This window comes from Aptenodytes patagonicus, chromosome 2, assembly GCF_965638725.1.
Source record: "Aptenodytes patagonicus chromosome 2, bAptPat1.pri.cur, whole genome shotgun sequence".
NCBI classification, from domain to species: domain Eukaryota; kingdom Metazoa; phylum Chordata; class Aves; order Sphenisciformes; family Spheniscidae; genus Aptenodytes; species Aptenodytes patagonicus.
The window spans coordinates 100,519,200-100,533,901 of NC_134950.1; the positions used below are offsets into that span (position 1 = coordinate 100,519,200).

General features: G+C 43.0%; 1 protein-coding gene across 1 annotated transcript; it reads right to left on the bottom strand.

Annotated features, from left to right (window-relative positions):
• Positions 1 to 3,456: 3,456 nt before the first annotated feature.
• On the bottom strand, positions 3,457 to 14,353 carry RBM24 (RNA binding motif protein 24). The gene is made up of 4 exons (XM_076330578.1): positions 13,806 to 14,353; positions 13,092 to 13,215; positions 11,948 to 12,002; positions 3,457 to 5,578 (listed from the first exon to the last, which is right to left on the bottom strand). Exons 1-4 carry the CDS (start codon positions 13,971 to 13,973, stop codon positions 5,248 to 5,250), a joined length of 678 nt encoding a protein of 225 aa, XP_076186693.1. The 5' UTR covers positions 13,974 to 14,353; the 3' UTR covers positions 3,457 to 5,247.
• Between the last annotated feature and the right edge of the window lie 349 nt (positions 14,354 to 14,702).

A 14,702-nucleotide genomic window follows, 5' to 3' on the forward strand; every position in this document is an offset into this window, starting at 1 on the left:
CCATGTTTGAAAAATCCAAGAAAAATTAGATACAATGAACTCTAATAATGCCAAGTTATGTTCACTAGTCAATAGGAAAATACAAATATTAGGAAAAATTACAATTCTAGCAGCCAGCTTATCAGTGTAACATTTCAAGGCATTACACCTTTTTTAATCTACACATTCCTTAACAATGGTGTTCCTAGTTTCAACTTCTCCCTTCTTTCCTCCCTCTGCAAGGAACTCAGCACTGGTCACTTTTCAGTGTAAAATCTCTTTTGAAGGTTTTGGAAACACAGCTGGAAATTGTATTGTGTGCAATTTGTTGCTGCTTACATATTTGTCATCTCGCAAGTAAAATGCTAACATTTCTGCTGAGTATTCGCATATTTCACAATTAAGTGCTGCTATTTCTCGGTTATTTTATTTTGGTCCTGGTAATATGAACTATTTGTGTTTCAAGTATGTGAGGTGTTATTGAGGTATATTTTATGTTCAGCTACTCATTTAGCAAAAATAAGAGTTAGGGTTCATGTTATATGCCCAAAGCTAGGTTTGCTAGTGGAACTTGCACATTTACATTTTTGCTGAGGTTGTTTAATCTGTCAAGTTATAGAGCCAGCATGCAATTGACCTTTATAAACTGAATCATAAAGTTACTCTGTTCCTGTTGTGGCTTACCACAACGGAGTCCCTCTCCAGGGCAGCAAGCATTCTCCTTCATGTTCCACGCTGGCGTGTCTGTCATCTCCAGATGGAGGCAGGGGAAGGTCCCAGGACATTGACAGGGGTGTATATATGTAGGGCAAAGATCATCCTGTATCAAATAATAGGTTACTGTGCCACACCATTTCCCAAGCCATCTGTATCCTCTGTCTTTCACTCAGAGGGACTTCTGTTTTTAATTTCTACTTGATACCCTGTCCTATAGGCAGACCCTCTCTGGGGCAGGGAAATGGAAGAGAGTAGAAAATGGCATTTATTAACTGGTTCCTACTCACCTCCCCGCTGGGTGTTTACATGCTTCTTAGCGGAAAGAACACTACGTTGCGCTCTGCAAGGTCGCAGATCTTAAGGTCAGATTGCAAAAGGCAGTTCAGCAACACTTCTCAGCAGCCAGACTATAAGCACTTGTTAAGAACAGAAAATGACAGCATCAGCCCAGGATGTTAGTGAGTGTACCCATTCTGGACAACTGAGTCTCATAATCCTCCATGGTGAAATGAAGTCTGACCCCAGGACCAGGAAAAGTCTTTTCTATCACTTCAATTTCACTTCTGCCCTCTTTTGCAGATGAAAAAGACCACTTTTGTAGATGAAAGAACAGCTCAAATTCTGCAGTCAAGCCTTTGCTTCTGCTGAAATCACTATAAGAGTGACAGCTGCAGTAATGAATTTCAATATGAAGATTATATGAGCATCCCCCCCATTCCCCAAAGAATTGGCCAAGACTGTAATGCATTTCACACAGGCTTCTTTCAGGCATCAGGTAGCACCTGCTTTTGGTCATTAGTGGCTTGGACTGATACTGAAATGTTAAGTATTCCTGAAGATTACAAATCCATGATCAACTGGATCTGAGCAGCTACTTCAATGCTTCCCAGTTCAAGTAGTATGCAAAAAGGTACCCTGGCCTTTAGGTTTTTAATAACAGCAGTTTGTACTTATAGGAAGGGTTCAAGGACAAAAGAAACTGCCAGGTGTGGAAGGGGATTGATTCAGGGACTTCTTGAGGAATCTCAATCCACGTAAGTCCATGGGACCAGCCAGGCTGCACCCAAGGGTACTAAGAGAGCTGGCTGTTGTCATTGTGAGGCTGCTTGCTGTCATCTTTGAAAGGTCATGGAGACTAGGGAGGTCTTCCATGACTGGAGAAAGGCAGATGATGCACCCATCTTCAGAAAGGGCAAGAAGGACAGTCTAGGGAACTACAGAACAATCATAGAGTGAGCAATCTTGGAAGTAATTTCTAGGGACATGAAGGAGAAGGTGGTGATTTGGAATAGCCAGCATGGATTTACAAGGGTAAATCATGCCAGACCAACCTAATTGCCTCCTGTGATGAGATGGCTTCATGTGTGGATGAGGGGAAAGCAGAGGATGTTGTCTACTTTGAGTTTAGTGAGGCTTTCTATGTAGTCTCCCACTGAATCCTTGTATCCAATTTCAGGTGGTCCAGTCTAGATAGGCAAAAAACATGACTGGATCATTGGTCAAAAGGGCTCATGCTCTGTCCAGCGGCTGGTTACAGTGGAGTTCCTCGGGGGTCTGTCCTGTCTGGTATCTTTATCAGTGACCTGGAGGTGAGAGACAGGATGCAGTACTATGAGGTCTGAGGACTGATGATACTAAATGGAGGGTATAGTTATAGAATCATAGAATCATTTAGGTTGCAAAAGACCCTTAAGATCATTGAGTCCAACCGTAAACCTAGCACTGCCAAGTCCACCACTAAACCATGTCCCTAAGCACCACGCCTACACATCTTTTAAATACCTCCAGGGATGGTGACTCAACCATCCATACAGTTGATATGCTTGAGATCAGGCCTGCCATTCGGAGGGATTTACACTTGCTAGAGGACTAGGACAACAGGAACCTCATGAAATTTATTGAGGACAGAGTCCTTTATCTCAGATGGACTAACCCCCTGCATAGGCCAGGGCATGACTGGCTTGGTAGCAGCTCTACTGAAAAGGACATGGGAGGCTTGGGGTAGGCTGAGTTTGCTACTGAGTTTGTCAGTGGCAAACTCTGGCAGCAGTGAAACTGCATCAGACTGTATCAACAGGAGCACAGATGGCAGGTCAAGGGAATAATTTCCTTTTACTCAGCACTCATTAGACCACAGCCGGCATAGCGGGCCCAGTCTTGACTCTCCCAGTACGTGAAAGCTGTTGATAAACTTGTATGACTCCATTGGAGGGCCAACAGGATGGCTGGGGGTTGAAGCATGAGACTTGTGAGGAGAGGCTGAGGCATTGGGGTTTGTTCGGCCTATGGAAGAGAACAGCACCTTTCCAGTTCCTAGGAGGTTACTGAGAAGATAGGGCTGGGCTGTCTGCCAAAGAATGAGAGACAAAGGTTGTAAACGAACAGGGGAGGCTCTGGCTAGATAGAAGGAAAAAAAATTGACACTGTGGGGATAATTAGGTAGTGGAATAGATTATCCAGAGGGGTTGTGCAGTCTCCACATGGAGGATTTTAAGACCTGACTGGACAAAGCCATAAGCAACCTGGGACCTCCCAAAGTCCCTTCCACTCCGAATTATGTCATGGTGGATTACTCTCAGGATGGATCTTCTCCATGTAATTTCCTTCATGTAATACAGTTCCTATCAGTCTATGGATTTAAAGTCAGTGCATATGCTGCTATTCACCCCACAGACCGGGAAAATTACATAAAAAGTTGCCCCCCCAGTTTTAACTAAACAAGATTGAAGACAATTTGAGCAAAAACATCACTAGACGGGATGCGACAACATTTTTTTTATTGTTTTAATACGAGTGAATAGATTAAGAGATCTGATATGTTGTAAAGCAATATACATACTGAATAAATAATATGCACAGGAGAGTCATGTCTACATTGTAACACTGGCTAGTATTCAGAATACTTAAAATAAATCCAGTGACATTGGATAAAGTCCATAAAAATGCTATCCTGTCTTCCCTTGTATGAAATTGTTCAAGTATAAAAAAATCCAATACAGTGTAAAATATCAAATTCCATTTCGGTCAAGAATAAAAATTGCAAGTATTGTAGTTTCACAGGACAATGTAAAGCAGCATTTTCTAGCAAAGGGAAAAATAGTCAGTCTACATACAGATGAGTGGGAAAACGGCACTAATGTATTTAAGAGGTCTACATGAAAAAACTAGTAGAGGGAAAAAGAATGAACTAGCAATATTTTATGTAAAAACCTAAAAAAGTGTTAATTTAAAAGTACCCTCATACAGTGCACATACTGAATTTAAATAAATCCAAGTCAACATCCTTAGTTAATTAGGTTAATATTTAATATGCTACATCTAAGCCTACTAAATAATTTATGCCATGAGATGAATACATAATTTTACAGTGTCACATCTAAAGTTGCTTTCTTTAGAGTGCAGCATAGTAAAACTTTCAAAATAAATATTTCTTTTTAAATAGCATAACAATTAAGGCACAGTATAAATCACATACCATTAACCCTTCAAGAACAGCAGTCTTGGTAACAAAAGTCGCCTTGTGTACTGTATGTTTGCTAATAAATATTTTAAATATAATCCTGAAATAGATATTAAAATTGTACAAATGGTTTCAGAAAAGAAAATTCCCTTAAAACAGTTCTTAAAGGTTTTAATTCATTAAGCTTCTTCCTGCCTTTATTCACAAGTTACGAATAGATGCAATAAATAGAAAGAGAAGGCTGTTGTAGTAAAGGGCTGATCCTATTTTAGAATCAGAATAGCTGACACCAGCAGTTGAAGTTTCCCAAAAGTGAAACAGGATGGGGCGAGGGATTAGGATGTGACAAGCTCATCACATGAGCACGAGTGATGTGTTCTGTCCAGAACTGTCTGTGTTATTGATTGTCTCTACAGCTGTTGCACCCTTTACTTCCACATCACTTGCTCCATAGTTCCACTCATCCAGAGGACAGAGAAGAAAATAACTTTGGTGCCTGTCCGCCATCTTACTAGCCGGCCATCTTCCTTGGGTTGTTCGATGCCCGTTAGTGAGACAGTGAGAAGGTACTATCTCATGAAGACAACTTCTGAAAGCTAGAAAGGACAATCAGTGCTTTAAGCTTGTTTCCTCTTAAAATGAATAAAGATTACATATTGCTGACTCAGTTTTTTCCCTGGTTCAAACTTTTCAAATACCATTTTCTTACTTATAAAAGGCAGTTTTGCTTCCCTGATACTGTAAAAAGTACACCTTTGCTTTTTTTGGTTCTTGTTTGTTTGTTTCTTTGTTTGAAAATATGAAGTCCCATTGCTACTCCTGCCACTCTTTCATGACAGTACAGTATTTTTTTTTCCCATTTTCTTCTGGCTTGATACTTGAAACTAGACATGCCGCACTACCCCTCCCCTCTAACAACATGATTTGGATGCATACTGTATGAAGACAGTGGAATAAAAATCTTTAGTTTCGCAATAGCATCGCTTTCCTTAAAGCTCCTTAGTTAATATCAATTGTCTCTGATTAACTACTTATACTGGAAGGCTGAAAAGAGGAAGAGGAAGAAAGAGCTTCTTTCAGGAGTCCATCTGCTATTGCATACGGTCTGTCTGCAGCTGTTGGGGCTGGTACTGGCCAAAAGCGGCAGCGGCCGCAGCAGCCGTCCCAGGCGCTGCTGCGGTGATGGGCTGCTGCACCGCGTAGCCATAGCCCCCTGCCGCCACGTACCCGGCAGCGGCAGCCGGCGAGGCGGCGTACGGGTACTGCTCATAGGCGGCGGCGGCAGCCGAGTACTGGGCATACGCAGCTCCGGTGTAATCGATGTAGGGCGTAGTGGAAGCAGCGGCTGCTGCGGGCTGAACGTGGGGAATTACCACTCCGGGCTGCACAAAAGCCTGTGGATAGACATAATGAGCAGGTATCCTGTTGAAAGATGGGAGAAGGAGTTAGAGTTGGTACGCAAGTCAACGCCTAAGCGTCATATCCATACTCCGAACTAAAACAAACTCAATTTAGTTGTTGTTATGTGCATAGGGTTGCCACAATAACTAGACTCAATGGACCAATTATCAGTTCACTGGCCCGAAGAGATGCATCGCTCCAAAGCACAGCATTATAGCTGAGTTAAATAGGAGTGTTTAATGTTGCTTGAGGATATTATGTTTAATGCTATTAAAATCTTTAGAAGGACCAGGATTACTGATGTCAGTTAAGACAACTCTAAAGGAGTAAGCTTGATTATTCCATCTGGAAAATTGTGGTATTTGTTTTTCAAATCACCTGGAAGTAATTTTTATTACCCTGCTTCTCACTTAACTACTCGACTCTTAGTAAAATTATTTCCTGCAATACTTTTATTATTAGTAACTGAGCAGTTTGACAGCATCACTATGATGAGTTTGACAATGGCCAATAAGGCAACAAAATGGTTGAACCCTGACTTTATGTAAAGTCTTCTCAGGGAGGGCCGGGGGGGAGAGTGTATTGTGGCAACCCTACTTAAGTTGCTATGCAGACTCAGCACACATTAATTTCTCTGCAACCTCAGTCACCCTTATTAAAAATAAGAAAAAAACCAACACAGGCGACAAAGGAGTTTAAATAAAGTTCACAAGTGTGGTAAACACAGCAAGAATCACACTTTCCAAACGAACGATAGTGCAGCTCACTCCGTCACAAGAGGCCATTGAGGGGAAGCTACATAGATGCTATTAAAATCCATAACAGTGACTCCTAAGTACATGTGCATCACACTTTTATAAAAGTTTGTAAGGACACAAGGGTCAAACCTGTTTGATTATCAGGCCACTGATGTCCTGTTTTGTGCCAGCTTGTTTATTTCTATGCAAGACATACAGCATAGAGTTTTTTGGGAGGTGGGCATAGGATTAAGTCTAAATAGATCTGGTGCTTAACAAAAGCAAAAAAACAAATTTACAGCTTAAGAAATAACCATCCTGAACAGATCAGTACACACACTTTCCCATCGTCTCCAAGTCACAAAACTTGCCTCCTTGGCTTGTTTACTTAGCCCTTCGGTTTTGAAAATTGGTTGTATCATTGTCTTAGCACACGGGTGTACATACATGTTCATCTCATAGTTGTATTTTATCATATGACATGATTTTAGAAAGTAATATACTCAATATAATTCTCATTTTACATTCATAACCCTGTCTTGCATCTGGATTTCCACAGAGAAGTCCTTCATATGCTGCAACTCCTTTCCAGTCAGTGAATCTTTATAAATCCATGAAAAAATGCTTGTGCAGATTTACTACTATTTCATACTGAACTTTACCTTTACAGACAACTCTAAAGACTGCACCAACCTTTTAGCGTACTGTAAGCACAGATGCAAATTGCAACGGTAAGAACTGTCCTCTTTTCTCCAAACTCAAGATTTATTGGAGTCTTTTTGTTTGTTTCATTTTTAAAACAACTTCAAGATTTACTTAAGTGGACAACAAGGAAACATTTCAATCAGAAGGGACACTGTCAACTAGATTCATAGTGAAACATAGTTTAGAGTAAGTGATAGTCAGGCTTTAGAACAGCCTAGTTTTCTTTTTAAGAAAAAAAGAGCTCAGTTGATTGAATAGGAATATTAGCAGAGAGAAATGTTCAGTTGCCGTGTTTAAGACATGAACACCACAATCATAAAAACCCAACATGTCAATGAAATTCATTTCCTACTGTGTGAAGGGAGAAATTAAAAAAAAAAAAGAGTGACAAATAGGGATTGGGAAAGGAAAGAAAACATAAAACAAAACCGTAAGTTGGGTTTTTAACACTCACCTAATTTATGAAGTGATTAGCCAGAAGTGCATTTGAAGCATACTTAAGCTGGCTCTGTGCATTTAAATACACATCATTACCTGAGCTCTCCATACAAAATGGATTAACATAAACAAGCATTTTGTATTGGTCACCAATCAAGTACAATCCTAATAAATATAACACCACGTTTTTTAAGTATTAAGGAAAGAGGTGTAAAACCAAATTTGAAGTCACTGAGAGCCCCTTCTGCATCATTAAGAGTCCATTTAACACCACATCAAAGGAATATTTACATACAGCATTTATGAAAGAGAGTAATTCTAACAGAAGAGACAGTAAGCAAGCTTAGCTAGCTGCTTGTGTTGACTTGAACTGATGTTACTAAGATTTTCTGAAGACATTAGGACACGGCCATATCCTTGAACAAGACAGAAAGATCCATGTGCTCCCACTTAAACTCTTGTAACTTGTTTTATTTAAGCCAAGAAACTAACAGGTGGTGAAGTTATGAAACATTATCTGTTTGCCACATCTTACCCTACAATAAACATAAACCCGGTGCAGGCTCCTCACCACCATGCCATTTCACACATGATGATTGACAGCATAAGCTGCAGTGGGGCTATTTTTGATCATCTGTCATGCTACAACTGTTTTGAGTCGAGTAAAATGGCTTTATATGGCCAAAGTAAATTTCTACCTACTGCAGAGGCCAGCACATGCAGATCTCAGCCATTCAGAACCCAACTGCTTTTAATGCTCTGCCAGGTCAAAAGCTGAAAAAGCAATTCCCAGTTACGCAGGATATCCTTAGTATCCCTAATTTTAAGTAAAAGCTGCTGCTTTACTTTTGAGAGTAAGAGTGTGAGATTTATACATAGTTTAAACTTTCTTTCCTGGCAGTAGTTTTTATTTTGGAACGTATATTTACTGTTTTACGCTTTTGCAATAAAGGAAAAGGGAAGCCACATGTAACTTTAGCAGTAACTGTAGCTTTGGGATATTCAAAATTGAATGACATACGCTCCTGCCATGTGCCTTAAGACCTTCATTGTTGTTATAACAGAAGATTTGTGTTTAACTAAGACCTCAAAAATAATCCTATAAGCAATAATAAAGTGAAAGCTAATTGTTTCAAAGGAAAGAAAGGACTTTCTAGACTAATGCAGAGAGCTGTGGCATATAGAAATCCAGCAGTAGTAGCACATCATTGACTCTCAACATTAAATTCTTGTGGAAGCAGATATTTAACTTTGAATGAAATGTTTTGCTTTGGCCCTTGCATGGCATCATCTGGTTTTGTAAGCATAATTAAAGAGTAGATTTTCACCAATGCACAGCTTTCCATTAGCAGAAATAGGTTACGTAAACATCAAGACATACAAGACCCTTAATATGCTGCCTTTTAAATTTGTGCCTGATACCATTTAGAGGACATTTAGCATTCTGCAGGTTAACTTCTGACTGTTCTGGCTTCATTCCCTCCTTCCAGATTATCTGTAGTCTAGTATTTTACAGGTCTTTTGATCATAAACTCAAGAGATGGCTTTTCCTTCTCTCTTAAGAAAGGCAGAATTGCCTTACTCTTGGAAGATAATACCAAGCAGGTAGTATCAGCTAACCATTGATAATGAACTTAATAACTTTGGATTTAAGTTGGTCTTACTAAAAACAGTGGGAATGTTCTCATTTTGATTGAGGTACAAGTTTTAGAGAGAAAATGAAGGCAAAAAAGTCTCTCCAACAGAACGAGTCATATCTTACACCAATACCTTTGTATAACCCCCTATTTTCCCACCAATATTAAAGTAAAAATTCCATAAGCAAAATGAGAACAGCTATCTTAGGAGGCAAAGTCATCTTCCCCCTCCATAAATTCCTACTGAATTCAGAGATAGTATTTTAATAAACAATCCTGAAAACAGAGCTGTATAGATAACCAGTCCTGTGATCAAACAGCTTTCTATGAAACACACCAACAGTAAGATAGATACTGAACGTAAAGAGCAGGGAGAAATGTTATTTGGTGGATGAACTGATCTCTGCAGCACTGAATAAAGAAAAATTCCCAGCATTTTAAATGCTTCATGCATTGAAGGTAATCTAGTTTCTGGCTCCCTCCACCACAATAATGTTGTACTTAATTCAGAATATTGTACTTCTGCATCTTCTCAGTAAAAGTAATGTAACATAATCCAATTATTTTCAGTTTCTTGTTTGATAGGTGGAGAACCATATCAGAACACTTCTGACCATACCAGAATATGGCAGCACCTTACTAATTTGCACTCTGGTAGGGAAAAAAAAAACACAAAACATTTGGAGCTTTTGTGTATGGATTAGCAGAGTATTGGTAGTGAATCACCACTACAAACCATTTTACACAGCATATTAGTAAAGGGTGCTTTTAAAAAAAAGTGCAACTGCACAGGAGGAAGAAAGGCTTTCAGGTGTCCATATATTTCAGTGCAATCCATGTCACATCCTCTAAGAGTGAACTCTTCAATGAAAGTAGATTCAAGTAAGCACTGAAACAACCCCTCTTATCGTCAAGGAATATAGCGAATGAAGATGTTCATTCATCCTAATGAATGCTGTTCTTCTTAATCTGAACTACATTCTTTAGAAAAGGTACAAGTCAGTGGAAATTTTGAGGAGGAAGCAGGATTAGTAAATCTCCTTTGTTTGCACATAGTAAAAGAAAGGCAAAAGCCAAGGATTAAAAATGACCAATTTAATATATACATGACCCTGCGACCAACACTCCTTTTCTTCAGATTTATGTACATTGCATTAGAAATAAAACCTTATTCAGCCTGCTGGAAGGATTTCCCTGACCTAAACACGATTTACATCATCTATTGTTGGCTCTGGTTAAGGAAAGCAAGAAAGAGCCCTACGTTTGTGCAGTCCTTTAATTGCCAAAAGATTGCCACAGGTTCTCCTTTTCTGTTGTGCTCAGCAAATACTCAGTCTCTCCACGGCTGATCCCCGGGCAGTCCACGGGTTCCTCTTTGCAACAAGTGCTTTAACAGCTCTGGAGACAACGCGCTCCACCTCCTGCCTACCTTAGCACAGGCATCATAAACTGCTCGCTGTCGTTTCCTCACACTTCAAAGAAGTCAAACAAAATACAGTAGAGGATAATCATAAGAAGAAAAAAAAAAAAAAGACAAAAAGTTTTCCACAACCTCCCCATGTGTCTCAGAAGAATCAACATTCTCTTTTAAAAGTACATAAAGTTTCTATGAAAACTTTTTCCTACAGTTTTGAGGACAGGAACTGTTTCCTACCGTTTCTACAAATCAAACTACCAAGAAGCTATCATTGCTTAATAACAGCTAGGTACAATATTCTAAAGCTATTCTAGTCAAATAAACAAAATACATTTGTGACGCATTTTCCCTACTTTATTGTTAGCTTACTCATTAATTAGCAAAATGCATTATTTTGCAATGAGTTTCTCAGTCAGTGTGCATTAGTGAAGTGACACTGTATGGAAAGTTTAAAGCAGACTTCACCTCCTAATCGTATGCCTATAAGAAGCAAGAGTTAGATCTACTTAGAAACAGTATACTCAAGGAGAAATGCGCTACATATTAAAGACAGATTGAAGAAAAAAAGATCTCAAATTAGAAAGCCCAAATGGACGCACATTGTTAATAAGGAGCTCCACACCCCTCCCAAGAACAAACCCCCCCCCCAAATTATGAACATGCAAGCAATACGTTGATTTACTTAAAAATCAAGAAGTCACACAATTTAGCACTCACTACAAAATATGGTTAAAAAAGTCACAGGCTACAGCTTGAAAGCAAGGAAAAAAAAAAGGCCCTTTGCTCCCCATGGCAAAGTCACTCCTCAACAACAAAAACAAAATTAAAAAGAGCCCCCCAAAAAACTTCCACTACAGCTCTTTCAATTAAATAAAAGCACACAGTTTAGCTATCAACACCACTTCATTACTGTAATAAATAAATAAAAAAAAGCACACGGAGGTCTATTGACTATATGAAAAAAACATACATGCATCGTTAATCACCATTTTAGCTTGTTTGTGTTTGAGTCTACTGGTTACAGAGTTTAATTCCAAACAGAACTATTCCACCTCTTATCATCATATCCTTCTGATCAGTTATCTTAACTGTAAACGATCCCTGTCAGATTAGAAAGAGATAAATAACATTGAGTCAAGCTGAAAAAAGAGAAATGGGACACAGCAATCTTGCATCAAGTCATACCTCCTTGTTTTACCATAGGGTCATACGGGACTGGACTGCTTAGGTGGAAGGGACACGTCCCACACAACTTGACTCAGCTGCGGCATTTAGAACATGACCGACAAGGTGAGCGCATTTACGGGTATACATTTATAAGTCTGAGAACTTCAGCATTGCTGGTGAGTTTATAAGGCTGCTACTGCAAGAGGCCTTCAAGGATCATACTTTTTCTCTCCTTTTTTAAAAACAAGATTTTTCCTCCCCTATTTGAGGTCCCATTGAACAGACTTACCCAAAAGGCCTCTGTATGAGAGCTGGATGAAGCTGCTGGACACCAAAGGCAAAACCTACCAACAAAAACACATCACATTCTCTGTATGGGTGTTCTTCTGGCCACTTATTTACGCTATATATACACACGCACACAAACGCAGAGTAACAGCCTTCACTAGCAACCTCCAGTGACGATGTCTGAAAGGCTGCAGAACCACAGATTAGAAAGCAAAATATATCAATCCATATATACATGCGCACACATACATGCATGCATACAGAACTTAGAACAGTAAAGCACACGCTTTCCGAGAGATGTTTAGAAGAACGACTTTTTCTAAACAAGCAGCACAAGGTTTTCATTCACATTTTATTTTGTGCTCCATTCTGGTCCTCAACTTTAGCTTCTGAAGGACTACACGGTGCTTTCTGTTCATCAGTGTATTTGTGTACTTTCTACAGACTTAAATTCGAGCCATCTCTACTCATGAGGACTTGGCATGGGGGTCAAATCCTAACTTCATTTCACCCAAGCATAAACCCCTTCCTTCCTTGGTGGGCACTTAATTACAAGCATTCCTCAGGCTAAGTACACGGGAATTCAGAGCAGCCTCCTTTAGAGGACAAACGTGCCCGCACGCTGCGCTCCCGTCTCCCTTGCTGCAAAGCCGCAGTTTGGGAAGCGGCTAGGACATCAGATTGGCTCAGATGTGGTCTCAGGAAGAGCCGTTTCATTTTAAAGTCTGCACAATAGCTCCCATCTGTTTGAGGAGTCTGCATTAAGATATTGTTTGTATTAATAAGACCGCACACATTGGAAGCGATTAATTCCTAGGCCAATCTTTCCCTGCAACGATACTGTAAATGGTCAGCGCCACCACATTCCCAGCAGTAGGAATAACCAATGAAGCGTCTGAGCTGTGGAAGTCTTCCTGGGGAACTGCAGATATTTTATCTCCGATTGCTTTTGGTTTTTAAATAAGGCACATGTACAAAATAGCCAGAAAGTTACTACACGCTGCATTTAAAAATCAAAACCAAAGCACACCCAAACACTGAGTGTACGTCAGGAAAGTGCCGGACAGCACTACCTTTCTTGCAGTTTTAGTCTCTTCAGAAACCTGAGGTACGGAGAGAAAAGCCGTTCAGGGCCACTTCCTCACCTGGCTGCATTATCCGCGGCTTGGCACCCAGGTACGCCAGGTTCACGTTGGCTTTCCTGCCATCGATGATGGGGTTGGGGTCTTTACAAGCCCTTTCAGCAGCAGCTCTGTCAGCCATGGTGACCTTAACGGGCGATGCTGCGCATTAGAGCCCTTTCCGCGGGGAAGGAAGGAGAAGCCTCTCGCCCACGGCGGCGACCCAGCCGCTCCCCGGGCGGCGCTGGAGGACAGCCGGGGCGGCGAGGGGCCCCCGCCCCGACCCCCGCCCGCCCGCCCGCCGAGCGGAACGCAGCGCCCCGGCGGCCGCGCCGGCAGCGAGGAGCGGGGCTCCGGGGGCCGCGCCCGGCGCAGGGCGGAGGGCGCGGACCGGGCTCCGCCGCCGGGAGATAACCCCCGGCGCGGCCGTATCAGGGAGCAACAGGCGCGCTGGCGGCGCTGCGAGAAATTAGGCAATTCCCCCCTCAATCTCCTTTTTCAGACCCCCCCCCCCTCCAAACTCACCAGCAGGGAGAGGAAAAAAAAAGAGAAAAAGCAAAAAGCCGAACTGCCCGACACCCCCTCCCGTCCCCCGAGCCCGGGGCTGCCCGGCTCCTTACAGCGACCCCCGCCGAAGTTTCTCCGCGACGCCCGTGCAGCCGTCCACCTGCCCCTCCCCGGCCGCCTTCCCCGGCCCCCCGCCGCTCCCCCCGCCCTGCCCCGCGCCCCGGCACTTACAAAGCCGTATCCCCGGGACTTGCCCGTCTGCCGGTCGGTGATGACCACCGCCTCCTCGATGTCCCCGAAGACCTCGAAGTACTTGCGCAGGCTGGAGTCGGTGGTGTGGTAGGGCAAGCCCCCGACGAAGATCTTGGTGTAAGTGGTGTCCTTCTGCGTCGTGTGCATCTTCCGCCCGGCCCTGCGCGCCGCGCCGCGCTCTGCACTCACGCGTGGCCGCCGGGGCGTGCGGGTCCTGGGCGGCGAGACCCGCTTCCAGAGTCAGCCCCGCGCTTTTTTTCTTTTCAGATATTTTTTCTCCTCTCTGCCCCCCCGTTTTCCCCCCGCCACCCAGTTACAATGCAATTCCCTTTTGCCTTTGCAAACCCAGCTTCCTCCTCCTTCAAGAGCGGAGCCCCGCAGCCTCCGGAGGTTTTGAGGTAGGTACCGGCAAAAGGAGGAGGGGAGGCCGGGCAGCAGCCAGCCTGGCGGCCGTAGCGCTGGAAACGAGCAGAAGCAGCAGCTGGAAGAGGAGCGCAGGGCCCGGGCGCTAACAACTGAGTGGCCTCCCCCCCTAAAAGCCACCGGGTCGGGCACTCTCGGTTCCTCCTCCTCCTCCTCCTCGCAGGGGCGGGGACGGCGGCGGGGCGGACCCCGCGCTCGGCCGCGGCCCAGCCGGGGCTGACACACAGCTGTTGGCAACAGCTGGATGCCCTCCCGTGCGGCGGGAGCCGGCCCTCGGGGCCGTCAGGCAAAGGGGCTGCTTCAGAAGTGCCCCGCGGGGAGGCTCGGTGCCCTCCGACGCAGGTTTGCCCCGGGCTTGTGCAAATAGGAGGTGCCGGGAGGCAGGGTCTTGTGGGGTCACCGCTCCCGGCCAGCAGGAGAGCCCGCGGGCAGAGCCGGCTCCCTGGGAGCTGG